Source organism: Leucoraja erinacea, chromosome 14 (assembly GCF_028641065.1).
Source record: "Leucoraja erinacea ecotype New England chromosome 14, Leri_hhj_1, whole genome shotgun sequence".
In the NCBI taxonomy this organism is placed as follows: Eukaryota; Metazoa; Chordata; class Chondrichthyes; order Rajiformes; family Rajidae; genus Leucoraja; species Leucoraja erinaceus.
In genome coordinates, this window is record NC_073390.1 from 41221721 (window position 1) to 41242639 (window position 20919).

General features: G+C 48.0%; 1 protein-coding gene across 1 annotated transcript in view; it reads right to left on the reverse strand.

Moving 5' to 3' along the window:
• Nucleotides 1–20919, reverse strand: part of LOC129703628 (ephrin type-B receptor 3-like) — a 109353-nt gene that overhangs the window by 20572 nt on the left and 67862 nt on the right. Inside the window, 6 exon segments of the mRNA XM_055646237.1 lie at nucleotides 1345–1409; nucleotides 1531–1639; nucleotides 4484–4646; nucleotides 6172–6296; nucleotides 10317–10652; nucleotides 19083–19238. Of these exon segments, the coding sequence (XP_055502212.1) occupies nucleotides 1345–1409; nucleotides 1531–1639; nucleotides 4484–4646; nucleotides 6172–6296; nucleotides 10317–10652; nucleotides 19083–19238 (954 nt within the window).

A 20919-nucleotide genomic window follows, 5' to 3' on the forward strand; every position in this document is an offset into this window, starting at 1 on the left:
AATTCAATGGATATTTTTCAGGTGGAGATCGATAGATTCCTGTTTAGTAAGGTTGTCAATGGTTATGGAGAGAAGGCAGGAGAATGTGGTTGTGAGGGAAAGATAGATCAGCTATGATTTAATGGCGGAGTAGACTTGATGGGCTGAATGGCCTAATTCTGCTCCTAGACTTACAAACAAAGGGCGGTGGGTGAATGGAACGAGTTGCCGGAGGAGGTAGCCGAGGCAGGTACTATCACAAGGTTTGAAAATCATTTGGACAGGTACATTGATCGGGAAGGTTTGGAAGGAAATGGGTCAGACGTGGGACTAGTGGGCTACATGTATTGCGGTCTTGGGCAGAGCTGTCCCCAAACCAAGCTGTGATGCAGCCCGACAGTATAGTTTCTGTGGTGCATGTGTAGTGGATTATGAATCATCGGGGACGTGCCAAATATCGTCAGTTTCCAAAGACGCTGACGTTACGCACCACTGATTTGGTCTTGGGTCTCGGTTTATTATTGTCATGTGGACCGAGATACGGCGAGAAGCAGGGGTAGCACGGTGGCACAGCGGGTAGAGCCGTTACCTCACAGCGCTAGAGACCCCAGGCCTCAGGTGCTATCTGTGTGTGTGTGTGGAGTTTGCACGTTCTCCCCGTGACCGCGTGGGTTTCCTCCGGGTGCTCCGGTTCCCTCCCACATCCCAAAGACGTGCGGGTTTGTAGGTTAATCGGCCCCTCTGTAAATTGCCCCCTGGTGTGTAGGGAGTGGATGAGACAGTGGGACAACGTAGAACTAGTGTGAACGGGTGATCGAAAGCCGGCATGGGCTCGGTGGGCCGAAGGGCCTGTTTCCGTGCCATACCTCTAAACTAAACTACATTTTGTGTTTTCATGCTATCCAAATACACCAATGTACATCAAATGGAATTGTGTGGGCGGTCACGGTGGCACAGCGGTAGAGTTGCTGCCTTACAGCGACTGCAGCGCCGGAGACCCGGGTTCGATCCCGACTACGGGTGCTGTCTGTACGGAGTTTGTACGTTCTGCCCATGACCTGCGTGGGTTTTCTCCGAGATCTTCGGTTTCCTCCCGCACTTCAAAGACGTGCAGGTTTGTAGGCTAATTGGCTTTGGTGTAAATGTAAAAATTGTCCCCAGTGTGTGTAGGATAGTGTTGGTGTGCGGGGATCGCTGGTCGGCACGGACTCGGTGGGCCGAAGGGCCTGTTTCCGCGCTGTATCTCTGAACTAAACTAATGTAAACCTTACTGAACACTCTGGGGTGAAAGGAATTTCACTGTGCATTTGTACATGACACATTTAAGCAGCATTGCCCGTGGAAAGATTCAAAGACAGTACTTACTGTGGCCAGTGCTATACTGCTGGAGCTTTTCCGTATACTCTGACTCTGAACCGCTTCCACGTCTCCTTTGTACAAAACAAGAACAAGATGTACGTTTACTACGAGAAAGCTTCAAGTGTACACAATTGGAATTTTCAATGCAATTCTCCCCCCACCGGGTAAATTTAAATTAAAACATAACGTTACCTGAGACAAACAAAAGCAACAATCAGCACAGCTACGATGAACACCAGCCCAGCTGTGGCCGAACCCACGATCAGCGGCAGTTGTTCTTGGATGCTCTTCACGTTCTCACCTAAAACGGGAAGAAGCAGGAGGTGGAGTTTTATTTCGAGCCTGACACCGCGGCACAAATGCGGCTTCACAAACGCAGCGGCGGTGACAGAGACACGGAGGCTTTAACTAGAAGACAGACACAACAAGCTGGAGTAACAATAGACAATAGGTGCAGGAGGAGGCCATTCGGCCCTTGGAGCCAGCACCGCCATTCACTGTGACCATGGCTGATCATCCCCAATCAGTACCCCGTTCCTGCCTTCTCCCCATATCCCCCGACTCCGCTATCTTTAAGAGCCCTTTCAAAGCTCTCTCTTGAAGTATCCAGAGAACCGGCCTCCACTACCCCCTGAGGCAGCGGGTCAGGCAATATCTCTGGAGAAAAAGGAATGGGTGAGATTTCGGGTCAAGGCCCTTCTTCAGACTGAGAGTCAGGGGAAAGGGAAACAAGGGATATAGACGGTGATGTAGAGAGATATGGAACAATCCGTGTATTATATCTACAAGATAGACCATATTTCACTTGGGCAGCTTACAGCACAGTGGTATGAATATCGATTACTCTCACTTCAGGTAGCCCCGGCATTCACTCTCTCTCCATCCCTCCCCCACACAAGTCTGCAATGGGCCTGCTTCCTTTATCATCGTTACTTTTTTGCATATCTTACATTTATTGACCTTTATCTCTCCACATCCCCATCGATATCTCTCGTTTCCCTTATCCCCAACAAGTCTGAAGAAGGGCCTCGACCCGAAACATCACCCATTCCTTCTCTCCAGAGATGCTGAGTGTCCCGCTGAGTTACTCCAGCATTTTGTGCCTATCTTCAGTTTAAACCAGCACCTGCAGTGTGTTTGTACATATTACATCTAACCCTAATCACTTCCTCTCCAACCGTTCTACACCATTACAAAGAAGGACCTGACGCGGGATTCTTTGTAAATTTGTTGCCACCCTTTTTGTGGTGACTATTTGCATACATTGGGTAAGCATGTTCACCAGGTTAATTCCCGGGATGGCGGGACTGTCATATGCTTAGAGAATGGAGCGACTGAGCTTGTACACTCTGGAATTTAGAAGGATGAGAGGGTATCTTATTGAAACATATGAGATTACTATGGGATTGGGCACGCTAGAGGCAGGAACCATGTTCCCGATGTTGGGGGAGTCCAGAACCAGGGGCCATAATTTAAGAATAAGGGGTAAGCCTTTTTGAATGGAGATGAAGAAAAACTGTGGAATTCTCTGCCTCAGAAGGCAGTGGAGGCCAATTCTCTGGATGCTTTCAGAGAGCAAGATCGGGCTCTTAAAGATAGCCGAGTCAGGGGATATGGGAAGAAGGCAGGAACAGGGTACTGACTGTGGATGATCAGCCATGATCACATTGAATGGCGGTGCTGGCTCAAAGGGCCGAATGGCCTACTCCTACCCTATTGTCTATTGTCAAGCAAAGAATTTCACTGTGACTTGTCACATGAGGACAATAAAGTGTTCATTCATTCTCTGACTCCCAACGTTAATAAAACATCACCAGTGAACAATAATAAATGTCTAAAAATAACAGACTTACAGATTATTCTTAATTTTGCAAGGAACTGCAGATGCTGGAAAAATCGAAGGTAGACAAAAGAAACATCTGCCTCACCCGCTGAGTTTCTCCAGCATTTTTGTCTACCCTTAATTTTGCAACACTGCCAATGTACTTTTAATAACATTAACAATTTATAGCAGAGGTATAAGGAACTGCAGATGCCGGTTTACAAAAAAAAACACCCACACAAAATGCTGGGAGGAACTCAGCGGGTCAGGCAGCATCTGGAGAGGGAATGGCCAGGCGAAAATTTAGGGTCGGCACATTTCTTCAGACCAATTTGTCATAATTCAGTCTGAAGAAAGGTCCCGACCCGAAACGTCGCCTGTCCATTTCCCTCCACAGATGCTGCCTGACCCGCTGAATTCCTCCAGCACTTTGTAACTTGATCAATCTTGATCGGCGGCTGGACACAGTTTGGTGAGTGATAGGTGGATACAGGATAGAGGGCGGTGGGTGCATGGAACTAGCTTCCACACGAGATAATTCAGGCAAGGACTATCGATGCTGAGCTCCATGCTGAAACTCTGGAATTTAGAAGGATGAATTGAAACATTTAAATTATTAAGGGTTTGGACACGCTAGAGGCAGAAAACGTGTTCCCGATGTTGGGGGAGTCCAGAACCAGGGACCACAGTTTAAGAATAAGGGGTAAGCCATTTAGAACGGAGTAGCGGAAACACTTTTTCACACAGAGAGTTGTGGGTCTGTGGAATTCTCTGCCTCAGAGGGCGGTGGGGGCCAGTTCTCTGGATGCTTTCAAGAGAGAGCTAGATCGGGCTTTTAAAGATAGCGGAGTTAGGGGATATAGGGAGAAGGCAGGAACAGGGTACTGATTGTGGATGATCAGCCATGATCACATTGAATGGCAGTGCTGGGCTCGAAGGGCCAAATGGCCTACTCCTGCACTTATTGTCTAGTGCCTATCCAAACATTTAAGAAACAGTTAGACAAGTACATGGTTAGGACAGGTTTGGAGGGATAAGGTCCAACCACGGGCGGGTGGGATTAGTGCAGCTGGGACATGTTGGCCGGTATGGGCAAGTTGGGCCGAAGGGCCTGTATCACTCTATGACTAGGTGAGGGAATGTGTTGATTAGGGGTGGAGTATGCATCAAAGGCTGGAGACAAAAGGGCATCAGATGAAGAGATGGGGGGGGAGTGAAAAGTGAAACAATGCAAAATGATTTATCGCAACTAATTTCATGAGACACATCTGGAAATACTATTGGCGAGTATTGCTTGCCGAGCTGTGAATAAAGTGCACATACTTTCCATTAAGGTCTGGAAATCTGTCGTCTCGCTGTACTTCCCATATCCAGCCACGGTCCTGGCCCGCACCTGCACTCCATAAAACGCAGTCGGCTTCAGCCCGTCTATACGGATGGTGTTTTTCTGACTGGTTATTGTCGAGGCTGTGGACTCATCTTGGTCCTGGAACCAAACCAATGAACAGCACTGAGGAATGTAAATGACCCATGTTCACATGTGGTAGGAGCAGAATTAGGCCATTCGGCCCATCATGTCTACCCCGCCATTCAATCATGGTTGATCTGTCTCTCCCCCCTAACCCCATTCTCCTGCCTTCTCCCCATAACCCCTGACGCCCGTACTAATCAAGAACCTGTCCTTCTCTGCCTTAAAAATATCCATTGACTTGGCCTCAGAGGGTGGCGGAGGCCGGTTCTCTGGATGCTTTCAAGAGAGAGCTAGATAGGGCTCTTAAAGATAGCGGAGTCAGGGGATATGGGGAGAAGGCAGGAACGGGGTACTGATTGGGGGTGATCACCCATGATCACATTGAATGGTGGTGCTTGCTCGCAGGGCCGAAGGGCCTACTCCTGCACCTATTGTCTATTGTATATCTATCTCTGCCTTAAAAATATCCACCGACTTGGCCTCCACAGTCTTCTGTGGCAAAGAATTCCACAGATTCACCGTTCTCTGACTAAAGAAATTCCTCCTCATCTCCTTCCTAAAGGAATGTCCTTTAATTCTGAGTGTGACCTCTGGTCCAAGACTCTCCCACTAGTAGTAACATCCTCTCCACATCCATTCTATCCAGGCCTTTCACTATTGCAATGACGTGTCCCTTCATCCTCGGACCCCTTAAAATGTCTTATGGAGTTAGGCAAAATGATGCCAAATGTCTTGAGGATTATTCTCACTTAACGAAGAGAAAGTAGAAAAACTCCGTACAGGAAGCACCCGTAGTCAGGATCAAATTCTCTTTTTCGGCAGAATATAACTTTAGTCATCTGCCGAGCCTTTCCTAGTTTAGTTTGGAGATACAGCGCGGAAACAGGCCCTTCGGCCCACCGAGTCCGTGCTGACCAGCGATCCCCGCACACCAACACTATCCTACACACACTCGGGACAATTTACAATTACACCAAGCCAATTAACCTGCAAACCTGCACGTCTTTGGAGTGTGGGAGGAAACATAGGCATAGAAACATAGAAAATAGGTGCAGGAATAGGCCATTCGGCCCTTCGAGCCTGCACCACCATTCAATATCATCATGGCTGATCATCCAACTCAGTATCCGAACCGGTGATCTCGGAGAAACCCACGCAGGTCACAGGGAGAACGTACAAACTCCGTGCAGACAGCACCCGTAGTCGGGATTGAACTCTACCGCTGCGCCCCCTCTATTTAAATTGACTTCTGTACCATTTGAACATTTCTACCATCTGTTTTATAAAATCTCCTCGGCAGTCAGCTCGACTGTGCTGCAGGGATTTAGAAGAACTCTAGGGAGGACAATCCTTCAGCAGTCTGCGATGGGACGAACCAAAGTGACGTTGTTGCAGACTGAAGAAGGATCTCGACCCGAAACGTCGCCTATTCCTTCGCTTCGCAGATGCTGCCTCACCCGCTGAGTTTCTGCAGCATTTTTGTCCACCTCCGCTACAGAGCGCGCGCGCAGCGGCACGATCATCCACAGAACAACTGTACCTTCTCGCGGTATTTCAGCTCGTAATCCAGGATGATGCCGTTGGGTTTGTCCGGAGCCAGCCAGGACAGGGTCAGGCTGTCGGATGTGGCACTCAGCTGATGCACCATCAGAACCGGAGACGGAGCTGCGAGGAAGAAAAAAACAGCGTTAAACGTTGCCCACTTTTCCAATCCCAACAATGTTCGGGCCGATGACAGGAGTTTACTTTTTGGGATATGGAATCGAATCGAACTTGTAATGTTTGCGTTAAATCCTATTGGGTATTGTGTGTTCTTTTTAAGTGTATCGCTGCTCGCAAATTCATTTCACTGCACCTTCGGGTGCATGTGGCGACTAAAATTGATGTTGACTTTGACTCTGGAGTGTGGGAGGAAACAGAAGATCGGAGCCGCAGCGGTAGAGTCGCTGCCTTACAGCGCTTGCAGCGCCGGAGACCCGGGTTCCATCCCGACTACGACCATCGAGCCTCCTCCATTAGTTTTCTGCTGTTTAAATATTTAATGAATTTAAGAACCTCGATGAAATCTCTGCCTAATCTACGCCTGGCACTAAAAAAGTGCGGCTCCTGTTCTTTGTTTGAAGCCACGATTCCACGACGGACTACATTTGTCCCATCACAAGGAGAGACATTCATTTGAAAGTGTGTCCGGACCAGCTGCATACTTTCATGGGAGAGTGGAGAAAATGATGGTGTCTGTCTTGAGGTATGTTCAGCCTCGTGAGTACAGTTAATCACCATCTCTCCTTCTCACACTCAACACAGATTCTGCTTATAACACACACATACACCCAGAGTCATCGGGTCACAGAGCCATCCAGCACGGAAACAGGCCCTTCAACCCAACTCATCCATACTGACCAGGTTGCCACATCTTGCCCCAATAGATGTAATGCTGAGGCTCTATAAGGCGCTGGTCAGGCCTACATTTGGAGGATTGTGAACAAATTTGGGCACCTTATCTGAGGGAAGGATGTGCTGGCTCTGGAGAGGGTCCAGGAGGTTTACAAGAATGAGCAGGTTAACATATGATGAGCGTATTTGGCATTCTTGATATGCTTTGCCTGTTGTACATTGCCCCGAATGTGAAGGGAATAGATTCTAGTCCAGTGTCCTACCCATAGCACTATTGTACTTCATATGACTGTCATATGCTGAGAGAATGGAGCAGCTGGGCTTGTACACTCTGGAGTTTAGATGGATGAGAGGGTATCTCATTGAAACATATAAGATTGTTAAAGGTTTGGACACGCTAGAGGCAGGAAACATGTTCCCGATGTTGGGGGAGTCCAGAACCAGGGGCCACAGTTTAAGAATAAGGAGAAAGCCATTTAGAACGGAGACGGGGAAACACTTTTTCACACAGAGAGTTGTGAGTCTGTGGAATTCTCTACCTCAGAGGGCGGTGGAGGCCTGTTCTCTGGATACTTTCAAAGGAGAACTAGATCGGGCTCTTAAAGATAGCGGAGTCAGGGAATATGGGGAGAAGGCAGGAACGGGGTACTGAATGGGGATGATCAGCCATGATCACATTGAATCGAATGGCCTAATCCTGCACCCTTGTCTATTGTTTATTGACTCCGCTATCTTTAAGAGCTCTATCTAACTCTCTCTTGAAACATCCAGAGAATTGGCCTGAGGCAGAGAATTCCACAGATTCACAACCCTCTGTGTGAAAATGTTTTTCATCTGTCCTAAATGGCTTACCCCTTATTCTTAAACTTTGGCCCCCGGTTCTGGACTCCCCCAACATCGGGAACATGTCTCCTGCCTCTAGCGTGTCCAAACCCTTAATAATATGATATGTTTCAATAAGATCCCCTCTCATCCTTCTAAACTCCAGAGTGTACAAGCCCAGCTGCTCCATTCTCTCAGCATATGACAGTTCCACCATCCCGGGAATTAACCTGGTGAACCTACGCTGCGCTCCCTCAATAGCAAGAATGTCCTTCCTCAAATTTGGAGACCAAAAACTGCACACAATACTGCAGGTGTGGTCTCACTAGGGCCCTGTACAATCAGACTGAGAGATTACCTCCATTTACACCTCCTGCTGCCCAGTTATTCTGAGCCAGCCACACAACAATGGAAGCTAATACCATCAATTACCAACAATCAGAGCACAAATTACACAGGGACTGCCTGGAGCTGCGATTCCCGATGCGGTGTTGCGGGGAACACAGGCATCTCTCAGGGAATAATTACAGCCGCACCAGCCAGCACCTGGACTCTCGCAGACTGTACCTGAATGACAAAAAACACAGTGCCATTTCACCAGCTGCTGGAGGCTGTGACTTTAACAAGTCCCCAAACACCCTATCATTGCATTGGAAGGAACTGCAGACGCTAGATTAAATCAAAGAAAAAAACACAAAATGCTGGAGTAAAGGGCCTGTCCCACTTACGCGATCTATACAGGCGACTGACTGCTGGCACCCGTGATAGGTTGCCGAAATTTTCAACATGTTGAAAATTCAGCGGCGACCAGAAAGACACTACGACTCTTTGGAGACCTCTGACGACCATACAGGCGACCCCTGGTGACATGTCGCGGGTGCCAGCAGTCACCTGTAAAGGTCGCGTAAGTGGGACAGGCAGCATCTCTGGAGAGAAGGAATGGGTGACGTTTCTGGTCGGGGCCCTTCTTCAGACTGAGAGTCAGGGGAAAGGGAAACAAAAGATATAGACGGTGATCTCGAGAGATATGGAACAAATGAAAGAAAGACATGCAAAAAAGTAGTAGCTATTGTAAAGGAAACAGGTCATTGTTAACTGTGGGCTCGGTGAGAACAAGTTGCCGACAATGAAACTCAGACTGAAGAAGGGTCTCGACCCGAAACGTCACCCATTCCTTCTCTCCAGAGATGCTGCGTGTCCCGCTGAGTTACTCCAGCGTTTTGTTAATATTAAACAGCACCTCATGAATGAAGATAAAATCCCCGATCACTGGACGAGATGTTCCAATACAAACGGGGGGCTCAGCATGAAAGCCAGCCAAGCCCCTCACGCTGAAGATGAACGCGTTCAATTGAATCCTCTCACCTCAAGGGTGGTGAGCCTGTGGAATTCATTGCCGCAGAAGGCAGTGGAGGCCAAGTCAGTGGGTGTTTCTAAGGCACAGATTGACAGATTCTTGCTTAGTGCGGGTGTCAGGGGGATATGGGGAGAAGGCAGGAGAATGGGGTTGAGAGGGAGGGATAGATCAGCCGTGATTGAATGGTGGAGTACACTCGATGGGCCGAAGGGCGTCATTCTGCTCCTAGAACTTACGACCTGATGAACTTTGAATAACCTGATGCAGAGTTTAAGAATCACAGGCAGTGTTGTATTGCTACACATACCATTTCTGTGGTGACAGACACAACAAATAACACACGTCCCATTATGTTTCTTCATTGAGACTTTACTGATATGTACTCTGCCTCTAAAGGGCCTGTCCCACTTGGCGAATTTTTTGGGCGACTGTCAGCATCATTGACTGACACGCTAGAGGCAGGAAACATGTTCCCGATGTTGGGGGAGTCCAGAACCAGGGGCCACAGTTTAAGAATAAGGGTAAGCCATTTAGAACGGAGATGAGGAAACACTTTTTCACACAGAGAGTTGTGAGTTTGTGGAATTCTCTGCCTTCTCTGTGGTGGAGGCCGGTTCTCTGGACACATTCAAGAAAGAGCTAGATAGGGCCCTTGAAGATAGCGGAATCAGGGGATATGGGGAGAAGGCAGGAATGTGGTACTGATTGTGGATGATCAGCCATGATCACAGTGAATGGCAGTGCTGGCTCGAAGGGCCAAATGGCCTACTCCTGCACCGATTGTCTATTGTCTATTGACCTGAAACGTCACCCATTGCTTCCTTCATCCTTCATCATCTATCCATGTTCTCCACAGATGCTGCCTGACCCGCTGAGTTACTCCAGCACTCTGTGAAACGTCACCTATCCATGTTCTCCATAGATGCTGCCTGACCCACTGAGTTACTCCAGCATTCTGTGAAACGTCACCTATTCATGTTCTCCACAGATGCTGCCTGACCCGCTGAGTTACTCCAGCATTTTGTGTTCACCTTTGATTTAAACCAGTTCTTTCCTGCACCTATTCCTTCTGCCCTCATGACGGGACTAAACCGGGACATGGCTCCACTCACCGGCCTGGTTGGTCGTGATGTTGACGGCTGTGAAGTGCGGGAGGAGGGAGTTCTTGCTGGAGACCCCATTGACCGCCTGGATCTCGAAGGTGTAGCGGGTGTGGGCCAGCAGGTTGCTGATGAACACCCGCCGCTCGGTCAGGCCCAGCTGCCGCGGGACAAACTCCACGTTGTCGTCGCACCGCGAGCACTGCCTGCCCTCCGCGCTGCACTTCTTGCAGATGATGTTGTAGAGCAGGTCGTCCCGGCCCCCCGTGTCCCGCGGCTCGCTCCACTCCAGGCTCAACGACGTCTCGTTCACACTGGAGATGACGCTCCGCACTGCCGACGGCACTCCTGCATGGAAACAAGATGCTAATGAGAATGCAAGGTGACTTGGGCAGGTTGGGTGAAACATAGACATAGAGACATAGAAAATAGGTGCAGGAGTCTAAACTCCAGAGTGTACAAGCCCAGCCGCTCCATTCTCTCAGCATATGACAGTCCCACCATCCTGGGAATTAACCTGGTAAACCTACGCTGCACTCCCTCAATAGCAAGAAGTTTCGTCGCACAGGCCATTAGGACTGTAAACTCTGATCTCACCAGGGCATAGATATGCGACGTTTCGGGTCTAGACCCCTTTCAGACTAAAGAAGGGTTTCGACCCGAAACGTCGCCTATTTCCTTCGCTCCATAGATGCTGCCTCACCCGCTGAGTTTCTCCAGCATTTTTGTCTACCTTCGATCTTCCAGCATCTGCGGTTCCTTCTTACACAAGGAGTAAATACTGCTGCGTCTTCTTTTTTTTAATGTAAATACTGATTCTGTTCTGTTGTTCTGTTGTTCTGCACAATCCCACAAGTATTGTCACTTTCATTTCACTGTACATCTTGTATGTGTCTGTGGCAAATAAAGTTGACTTGACTTGACGTGAACAAAGAAGGGAGGAATAGACCAAGATGACAGGAAAGCAAAATAGGTATGAAAAAAACTCACTCGTAAAGCGACCTCATAGTTGAATAAAAGGAGAAAATTTGTTTTTTTTTATCTTCAGTTTCAGACAGTGTGTTATCTTTTTCTGAAAAAAGGATTTTCTACAAAGTTTCCCACCAATGGGATCAAAAGTGGCCTTTAACAGTATCTACCTGCCATTGGATACCGAGCGTCACTATCTCCACTGCCTTCTATCTATTCGTTATCAGTGCGGTGCAGGCACTAGCGTGGCTGTCAAAACAGCGTCTGAGGTTGTTCCTACGTTCTTCTGGACACAGAAAATCAGGGTCTCAGATGTTCTGGGACGGTTCATCATTTAAAAACAGAACGTGGCCCAGATATCAACAAACTTTCATTTTATTTGATGAGTTTTTAAGGTTAGATTTAGTTTTAGAGATACAGCGCGGAAACAGATCCTTTCGGCCCACCGGGTCCGCGCCGACCAGCGATCCCCGCACACTAACACTATCCTACACCCACCAGGGACAATTTTTACATTTATGCCAAAGCCAATTAACCTACAAACCTGCACGTCTTTGGAGTGTGGGAGGAAACCGAAGATCTCGAAGAAAACCCACGCATGTGAGGGGAGAACGTGCAAACTCCGTACAGGCAGCACCCGTAGTCGGGATTGAACCCAGGTCTCCGATACTGCATTCGCTGTAAGGCAGCAACTCTATGCTGCGCCACCGTGCCACTTTTTTAAAAAATAAATGGATTTGCTTGTCCAGTGACCTTCATGGAGTGTTTTGAAGATGATAAATGCTGCATCTTCTCCGAACACAATAACTAAGGTGACTCAAGCTGATGACAATGGAGATCAGTTTGGTTTATTGTCACTTGTACCGAGGTACAGTGAAAAGCTTTTGTTGCGTGCTATCCAGTTGCGGTGAAAAAATAGACAATAGGTGCAGGAGTAGGCCATTCGGCCCATCGAGTCATTCGGCCCTTCGGGCCATTCAATGTGACCATGGCCGATACAGCATGGAAGCAGGCCCTTCGGCCCACCTTGCCCAGGCCGACCATCAACCACCAATCCGACACTCATCCCATTTCTATCCTCTCTACATGGTAGCCAACATATTCAAAGATAGACACAAAGTGACTCAGTGGGTCAGGCAGCACCACTGGAGAAAAGGGATGGGTGACGTTTCAGGTCAGGGCCTTTTATTCAGACAGGTTTCATCCCTAAGATTTGATGTAGTGAAAGAATGGGCTTACATATAAATATTAAGTAGAACGGAAGTTTCCATTGTCAGCAGAATAAACAAATATAAGAAACCAATACTCGATAATGGGGGCGGGAGACCAGAGGCATCTAAAGGTCCAGAACCTGTTTGTACAGTATCTCCAGTTTCCCTCTCCCTTGTATTTGGTTATGTTGGTGTTCTCCAGAGGTCAGTACAGTCCAGGGGCGGCACGGTGCTAGAGCTCACAGCTCCAGAGACCCGGGTTCGATCCCGACTACGGGTGCTTGTCTGTACGGGAGTTTGTACGCTCTCCCCGTGACCCGCGTGGGTTTTCTCCGAGATCTTCGGTTTCCTCCCACGCTCCAAAAACATAGAAAGCAGGAACGGGGTACTGATTGTGGATGATCAGCCATTGAATGGAGGTGCTGGCTTGAAGGGCCGAATGGCCTACTCCTGCACCTATTGTCTATTGTTCGTAGATTAATTGCCTCCTGCAAATTGTCCCTAGTGTGTGTGTTGGATAGAACTAGCATAGGGGTGATCACCAGTCAGCATATGGGGTTAGGAGGGAGAGATAGATCAGTAATGATTGAATGGCAGAGTAGACTTGATGGGCCGAATGGCCTAACTCTGCTCCTATCACTTATGACCCGATGATCACGGTCCCAGTGAACCAAAGAACCTGTTTCTGCACTGTATCTCCAAACTAAACTAAGCTAATCTGTATTGCTGGACATTTGTTTAACATTATGTGAACATATCATTTCAAACACCAATCTTTCATCGTAAGATAAAAGCATTGATGGAAGCAGCCAATCTCACGGCCATTATCTACACTTGTTCAAATCTTTTTTTCCCCACTTGTTGACAGAAATGGCAGCAATATTTAAGCAATGGTACGCAGGGACAATACACTGGTTAGTTTGATTTTACTTTCCAGAAATTTGACATTGTTGATGTTTCGGGATCTTTCAGATTCATCTTTAGTTATTTCAATACCATTTAATAGCTGTATGTGTCAACAGCTCTTCAATTCTCTATCACATACAACGTCTTTCATCCCTTTCGAGGTCCTTTGTGCTAGATTTTGGAGTTTATAGATACAGCGCGGAAACAGGCCCCTTCGGCTAGAGTCTGTGCCGACCAGCGATCACCCTGTACACTAGCGCTAGCCTACACTTTAGGGACAATTTACGTGCAAACTCCACGCAGGCAGCATCCATAGTCAGGATCAAGCCCGGGGTCTCTGACGCTGTGAGGCAGCGACTCTACCGCTGCGCCACCGTGCCACCCTTTTCCAAGCTGTGAGGGTTCTAAAACTGGAGGGTACAGACCTGCGTTTGGAGGGGAGAGGTTTTAGAAGGACCTTTTCACTCAGGGGGTCGTCCATATCTGGAATGAGCTGCCAGAGGAAGCTGTCGATGTGGATACAGTTATAACTGTTAGAAGACATTTGGACAGACATAGGGATAGGATGGGTTTAGAGGGCAAATGGGACTAAGCAGTTTGGAAGAATGAGGGGGGACCTCATTGAAATGTACAGAACATTGATAGGTCTGGATAGAGTGGATGAAGAGAGGATGTTTCCACTTGTGGGAGAGTCTAGAACTACAAGTCATATCCTCAGAATTAAGGGATGTTCTCTTACAAAGAAGATGAGGAGGAATTTCTTTAGTCAGAGGGTGGTGAATCTGTGGAATTCTTTGCCACAGAAGGTTGTGGAGGGCAGGTCAGTGGATATGTTTTAGGTGGAGATGGATAGAGTCTTGATTAGTACGGGTGTCGGGGAGAAGGCAGGAGAATGGGGTTAGGAGAGAGAGATAGATCAGCCATGAATGAATGGCGGAGTAGACTTGATGGGCCGAATGGCCTAATTCTACTCCTACTCCTTATGACTAGCCCAGTATACCAACTTGGGAGGCATGGAGAAGGAGGGCTGAAGGGCCTGTTTGCATGCTGTACAGCTCCGTGACTCTGCCAAGCACTGTGACCATTTTGGATGTTTCAATGTTTAAGAAAGAACTGCAAATGCTGGAAAAATCGAAGGTAGACAAAAAAATGCTGGAGAAACTCAGCGGGTGAGGCAGCATCTATGGAGCTATGGATTCAAAGGATTCAGATTCAATTTTAATTGTGACGTTTCGGGTCGAAATGACCCTTTGACCCTTCTCAGGAGAGATAGTGACGTTTCGGGTCGAGATCTTTCTTCAGAAGGAATAGGTGACGTCTCTGGTCGAGACCCCTGGGTCTCGACCCGAAACGTCACCTATTCCTTCGCTCCATAGATACTGCCTCACCTGCTGAGTTTCTCAAGCATTTTTGTTTACCTTTGTATGTTTTAATGAGTGTGTTCTTATGGGCTAAAACCTCTCCCAGCGATCAGGCGACTGAACTTTCATTGCCCTCCTTGCATAGGCTTCCTTCGGTGGGGAAAACAAAACATCTGCGTAACCCTGTCTTTGTGGCCTCACTGAAACTCAATAGAATTTCAGTAAGACTTCTGTAATCAAATCCATTTGTAATAAAAGGCCCACACATTGTTTGCCTTCTAAATCGCTGGCTGCACCCATTCTCATTATGAGTAATGCAGGAGTCGAGATTCCCCTTCAAACCGCTGATATTCACCACGCCACACGGCATTGGCGACGAACTCAACGGAAGCACACCTTAGATGTGAGGCACTCCGCCATGCAGTGCTATGTACACAACTCTGGGCTATAAACCAGAATTTCCAGTTTGGGGATTAGAGATACAGCACGGAAACAGGTGATTTGGCCCACCGAGTCACCCATTCATAATACGAGTTCATAAGGTCACAAGTGATGGAAGCGGAATTAGGCCATTCGGCCCATCGAGTCTCCTCCGCCATTCAATCATGAGTGAATACGTTTCACATATTTTCACATACAAGGAATTTGCCTTGGTGCTCCGCTCGCAAGTGACAACATGGCATAGATTGATAGTTATGAATGACACATAAAACATTAAACATTAATATCTCCCTCCTAACCCCATTCTCCTGCCTTCTTCCCCACCATAACCTCCGACACCTGTACTCCTACTAATCAAGAATCTGTTCACCCCCACCTTAAAAATACCAATGGGTCGACTTCCACTGCCATCCGTGGCAATGAGTTCCGCTAAAGAAGTTCTTCCTCGACTCTTTTCTAAAGGTGCATCCTGTTTCCACGTTATCCCACTTTCTCACCCACTCCTTACGCACTAGAGGCACGTTACACAGCCCTCCAATCTCAAGAACAGATGGCTTGTCTCCTAGGATGTTGAAAGTGGTGCCCATGGTGCCCATGGTGCCCATGGTGATACTGGCTGCAAGGGCCTATTCACTTCTCAACCTCTGTAGAAGGCAGCAAATGGATTCTCACAACTTGAAAAGCAACTTTCCCGATTAAGTCTGAAGAATGGTCCCAACCCGCAGCAGGTTCCCGATGTTGGGGGAGTCCAGAACCAGGGGCAACAGTTTAAGAATCAGGGGCAAAGCCATTTAGAACGGAGACGAGGAAACACTTTTTCACACAGAGAGTTCTGAATCTGTGGAATTCTCTGCCTCAGAGGGCGGTGGAGGCCGGTTCTCTGGATACTTTCAAGAGAGAGCTAGATAGGGCTCTTAAAGATAGGGGATATGGGGAGAAGGCAGGAACGGGGTACTGATTGGGGATGATCAGCCATGATCACATTGAATGGCGGTGCTGGCTCGAAGGGCCGAATGGCCTACACTTGCACCTATCGTCTATTGTCTATTGAAACATCACCTAGCCATAAGTTCATATGTTATAGGAGCAGAATTAGGTCATCCGGCCCATCAAATCTACTCTGCCATTCAATCATGGCAGATTTATCTTTCCCTCAGAACCCCCTTCCCCTGCCTTCTCCCCATAACCCCTGACACCTGTACTAATCAAAAATCCGTCAATATCCGCCTTAAAAATATCCATTGACTTGCCCTCCACAGCTGTCTGTGGCAGTGAATTCAACAGATTCACCACCCGCTGGCTAAAGAAGTCCCTGCTCATCTCCTTCCTGAAGGTACATGGCCAAGTAAACCCATGTTCTCCACAGATGCTGCCTGACCCGCTGAGTTACTCCAGCACTCTGTGAAACGTCACCTATCCATGTTCTCCAGAGATGCTGCCTGACCCGCTGAGTTACTCCAGTACATTGTGTCCGTTTTTAATGTAAATCAGCATCTACAGTTCCTTGTTACAAATGTTCTTCTTATTTCTGACTTGCACAATTACTGGCCCCCATTTGTGCGTGATTTCGTGAACAGTCCAGCACAGGAACAGGCCCTTCAGCCCACAGTATCTGTGCTGAACATGATGCCAAGAAAAAATGATCTCCTCTGCCTGCACGTGATCCATATCCCTGCCTATCCATGTGCCTGTCTAAAAGCCTCCACCACCACCCCTGGCAGCGCGTTCCAGGCACTCTACGCACCTCGTGTGAAAGTGCTTGTCCCGCATGTCTCCAGGGGGTAAATTTGTTGATTGTGGATTTGTACATATTTTGTTCTCATTGACGGTGACTGTGTTTGATTCTGGTAAACCGGTATCTGTTCATCATTAGTTGTTCATAAATAAGTGAAATGACATTGTGATGCGCTATTAAAGTTGCCTGGGTTAAACAGGACGAAAAAGGTTGGGAATCCCTGCGTTAGTATGTGTAGGGTAGTGTTAAAGTGCGGGGATCACTGGTATGCATGGACTCAGGGGGCCGAAGGGCCTGTTTCCACACCGTATCTATTAAACTGAACCAAACAAAGAACAAGAAAAATAATAGTTTGCAGAAAGACGCACTTCAGCAAAGGTGATTAAAAGCCCGGTGACATGGGGAGATCAGATCACGTGTTAAAAGGAATCGGGGGTTTTTCAGCTTTGTAAGGTGGTACCCATGCACTAAACCTCTCCCATGGCCAGAGTAAACATCCAGTTTGAAAGGTGCTCAGCTCTACAATCAATGTTGAGTAACGGCCCACAGACACAGACGTGCTTGCTTAAGATTTACAGACTGGCACATTGGCCATTAATGTACTGGAGGTGCTTTTACCATTCCAGATAATTAAACTGCAAATATCCCAATGGCACTATAAAAATATCTGGCCCTGACATGTCCCCTTTGCTGCCATAAAAACTCAGCAACTAATGGGTTTGGGATCACAGAGAAAACAGAGAGAAGATTATAAAAGCCTTGGAAGTGATTTTCAAACGTCTGTCTTTGTTCTTGGTAAGTCATTGTCTATCTTAATGCCCTTCTCAAGACAAGCTGTTACTTAGGACGACAAACTATTCAAAGCAAGAGATTTTATGCCGTGTTTAGGCAGCTAACATTCCGCAATTACTGCTCTAACGCTAACAAAACTGGACTTGATTGGTGCCGAAAGAATGTTTTTCTCACAGAGAGTTGTGAGTCTGTGGAATTCTCTGCCTCAGAGGGCAGTGGAGGCCGGTTCTCTGGATACTTTCAAGAGAGAGCTAGATAGGGCTCTTAAAGATAGCGGAGACAGGGAGTATGGAGAGAAGACAAGAACAGTGTACTGATTGGGGATGATCAGCCATGATCATATTGAATGGCGGTACTGGCTCGAAAGGGCCGAATGGCCTACTCCTGCACCTATTGTCTATTGTTTAGTTTAGTTTAGAGAGGTAGTGCAGAAACAGGCCCATTCGGCCCACCGTGTCCGCGCCGACCAGCAATCCCCGCACATTACCACCACCCTACACACACTAGGGACAATTTTACATTTATTCCAAAGCCAATTAACCTACAAACCTGTACGTATTTGGAGTATGGGCAGAAACCGAAGATCCAGGAGAAAACCCACGCAGGTCATGGGGAGAACGTACAAACCCCGTACAGACAGCACCCGTAGTCAGGATGGAACCCGGGTCTCTGGCGCGGTAAGGCAGTAGTTTTACCGCTGCACCACCGTGCCGTCTTGGTTGGATCTTGGTTAAGGGCACCAAGATTTAAATCAGGAATCTGGAATTAGTGGTCCTGCCCAATTGCTTGTGTTTCTGGCTTGAAGCTCACTGCTAATAGTGTGAGGGTAGACAAAAATGCTGGAGAAACTCAGCGGGCGAGGCAGCATCTATGGAGCGAAGGAATAGGTGACGTTTCGGGCCGAGACCCTTCATCAGACTAATAGTGTGAGAATCTGCTGTTAAAGATCATACAATTCACAGAAGGAATGAATCACAAATCCCTTTTCTCCAGAGATGTTGCCCGACCCGCCAAGTTACTCCAGCACTCGGTGTCTATCTGCAGTTCCTTTTTGTACAGACAATGGAAGGCAGCTTCTCAATATTGTAATGATCAGTAGTTGGAACAACTTTGGTGAGCAAAGTTAATCTTTGTATGTTTGCAAAAGAAACGTTCTTTAATACTGAGGGTGTGACCTCTAGTCCTAGACTCTCCCACTAGTCCTAGACTCTCCCACATCCACTCTTCATTATTCGGTACGTTTCAATGAGATCCCCCCCCTCATTCTTCTAAACTCCAGTGAGTACAGGCCCAGCGCTGTCAAACTCTCATCGTATGTTAACCCATTCGTTCCCCTCGTGGCGGGAATGAGTTTGTGACTCACCAGTACAGCCCATCTCCGGCTGATCGCTGTCCGCCCGATAGAAGCCAGTCTTGCACGGACAGAAGGTCGCTCCCTCAGAACTGATGCGACTGTTCGACGGACACGGCAAACAGGATTCCTCACCCTGCCGCGACTTAAACGTCCCCTGGCGGCACGCTGGAGAAAAACAACAACAACACCAATACAGTTTAGTTTACTGTCACGTGTACCGAGGTACAGTGAAAAGCTTTCGTCGCGCGCTATACCTGTCAGCAGGAAGACTATACATGATTACAATCAAAGGCAGACGCAAAAATGTTGGGAGCAACTCAGCGGGACAGGCAGCGTCTCTGGAGAGAAGGAATGGGTGATGTTTCTGGTCGAGACCCTTCTTCAGACCCGACCCAAAACGTCACCCGTTCCTTCTCTCCAGAGATGCTGCCTGTCCTGCTGAGTTACTCCAGCTTTTTGTGTCTTACCATAGTTATACAGTTTAGTTCATTGTCACGTGTACCGAGGTACGGTGAAAAGCTTTTGTTGCGTGCTAGCCAGTCAGCGGAAAGACAATACATGATTACAATCGAGCCATTCACAGTGTACAGATACATGATAACGGAATAACATTTAATGCAAGGTAAAGCCAGCAAAGTCCGATCAAGGATAGTCCGTGGGTCAAAGTTAAAGTAATGGCCGTGTACCACATACGTGACTTTCTCCATGACTGCCGGCACCTGTCACAGGTCGCCAAAATTTTGAAATGTTGAAAATTCAGCGGTGACCAGAAAGACGCTACGTCTCTTTGGGTGACTAGGAGACGACTCACGACCGTACAGGCAACATGTCGCGAGGTGAAGCCTGTATAGTCGTGAGTAGCCGCCCAAAGAGCCGTACCTTGTTCTGGTTGCTGCTGGAGTTTCAACACGTTGAAAATTTTCGGCAACCTATGACGGGTGCCGGCAGTCGCCGAAAAAATCACGTAAGTGGGGCAAGAAATGTTGCTGTAGGAGTAGAGATTTAAGTGTGGAGTGATTGTAATATGTGATTGTAGATTGCTGTTTGGCGCGGACCCAGTGGAACAAAGGGCCCGTTTCCGTGCTGTATCTCTAAAAGGACAACTCTGCAGGAGCCAGTAGTGTGCATGTACTGATACAAGGAAGGGAACGCCTACCTCTGTTAAAGTTTCCTCGCACGCAACGCAATGACTGCCAATGTGGACAAATTCTCTGGCAACGGACTGGTGACAAAGCACTTCACTGGTTGCTGGCAAGCACCGACCGGCAAATCACAGTGTAACCACCACAAATCCTTCAATGCTTCTGGCAAAGCACGCCGCTTCCCCTTGCCAGGGATTCCTGAGAATTAATGTGTTTGAAATTCCACAGAGGTCCGCCTCAGGGCACAGGTTGAATCAATCAGTTGAATAGATACAGCACGGGAACAGGCCCTTCGGCCCACCGGGTCCGCGCCGACCAGCGATCACCCGCTCACACACTAGTTCCATGTTATCCCGCTTTTCTCATCCACTCCCGACACAATTAACCAACAGACCTGTACGTCTTTGGGATGTGGGAGGAAACCGGAGCGCCCGGAGGAAACCCACGCAGGTGACGGGGAGAAGGTGCAAACTCCGTACAGACAGCACCCGTAGTCAGGATCGAACCGGGGTCTCTGGCGTCGTGAGGCAGGGGCTCTACCCGGTTGACCCTGGAGATGAAATGCCGTTTCGGAAGGAGCGGTTTCTCTCGTTGAACCTGGTATATTTCCGCAGCCCAATAAGAGCTGCCCGGACTCCAGTTAGTTCTTCCACCCCCTGACCACGACTCAACCCTGCCCCTGCCCCAACTCATAACATTCTTTG